This window comes from Sinocyclocheilus grahami, unplaced genomic scaffold (genome assembly GCF_001515645.1).
Source record: "Sinocyclocheilus grahami isolate Dianchi unplaced genomic scaffold, SAMN03320097.WGS_v1.1 scaffold3558.1, whole genome shotgun sequence".
Classification (NCBI taxonomy): domain Eukaryota; kingdom Metazoa; phylum Chordata; class Actinopteri; order Cypriniformes; family Cyprinidae; genus Sinocyclocheilus; species Sinocyclocheilus grahami.
In genome coordinates, this window is record NW_015508662.1 from 15372 (window position 1) to 16410 (window position 1039).

The 1039-nt window shown below is 40.2% G+C and overlaps 1 protein-coding gene across 1 annotated transcript in view; it reads left to right on the forward strand.

The window, feature by feature from the left end:
• The window catches only part of LOC107576346 (solute carrier family 15 member 1-like), a gene marked incomplete at its 5' end in the record, with an annotated part of 19946 nt that overhangs the window by 15295 nt on the left and 3612 nt on the right, over positions 1 to 1039 (forward strand). The window contains 4 exons of the mRNA XM_016262540.1: positions 303 to 391; positions 494 to 575; positions 656 to 775; positions 863 to 1006. Of these exons, the coding sequence (XP_016118026.1) occupies positions 303 to 391; positions 494 to 575; positions 656 to 775; positions 863 to 1006 (435 nt within the window). The remainder of the gene's footprint in view (positions 1 to 302; positions 392 to 493; positions 576 to 655; positions 776 to 862; positions 1007 to 1039) is intronic.

Consider the following 1039-nt stretch of genomic DNA (forward strand, 5'->3'; position numbering starts at 1 on the left):
ATCAATGTTGAAAACAGTTGTGCCGCTTCATATTTTTGTGGAAACCATTATACTTTTTTTCAGGATTTTTTTAATTCATTTTAAAGAGCAGCATTTATTTGAATTAGTAATCTTTTGTAACATGAATGTCTTTTGTTGTCATTTTTGATCAGTTTAATGCATCCTGATTAAAAGTAATAATTTCTTTCAAAAAAATAAAATCTTACTGACCCCAGACTTTTGACAGTAGTGTACATCGTGTGAAGTGGCAAACAAACCTGTATTTGATGAAATCCTCCCTAACTCTGTCTCTCCTCTGTCAGACTGTGAACCCCATCCTGATCCTCACCCTGGTGCCTATTATGGACCGGTTAATTTTCCCTCTCATCCAAAAGTGTGGCCTCAATTTCAGGTATGACTTACTACGTAATAGGACATGATTGATCTCTTGGCATAACTGCAGTGAGAGTGAATCTAATGTGAATGTGATGTGTGACTCTATTCTCTGCTCCAGCCCTTTGAAGAGAATGACGGTTGGCATGCTGTTTGCTGCCATGGCGTTTGTTTCTGCGGCTCTGGTCCAGATTGAGATTGATGTGAGTGTGAAACCTGTAAATCATATTCATGTCACTGAATGGAACAGATGTTCATTAGGACATTTCACTTTTCTCCTCAGAAAACATTGCCGAATTTCCCATCATCCTCTGAGAGCCAGCTAAAGGTGGTGAACATATACAACAGAACATTGAATGTGACCATCTCACCCAACGAACATCTTCTGATAGACTCATTTGAGGTACAACACACATTCAGACACACATTCTCAGCTATTTCACGCTGCTTGTAGCCTAACAGAACCTCACTGAGATGTGTGTTTTTATAGAGCAGTGCAGATTACGTGACGCTTGACCATCAGAACATCACAGTGTCCTTGAACACAAACCCTGTGATCATTAAAGCTTTCAGTTTAATCAAGGGGGGGCGGCAGACCCTGATCATCCCCTCTGACCCAACCATCATGTATATGGTGAGTGTCCACCAAGCAAATATGGTCAAAAAC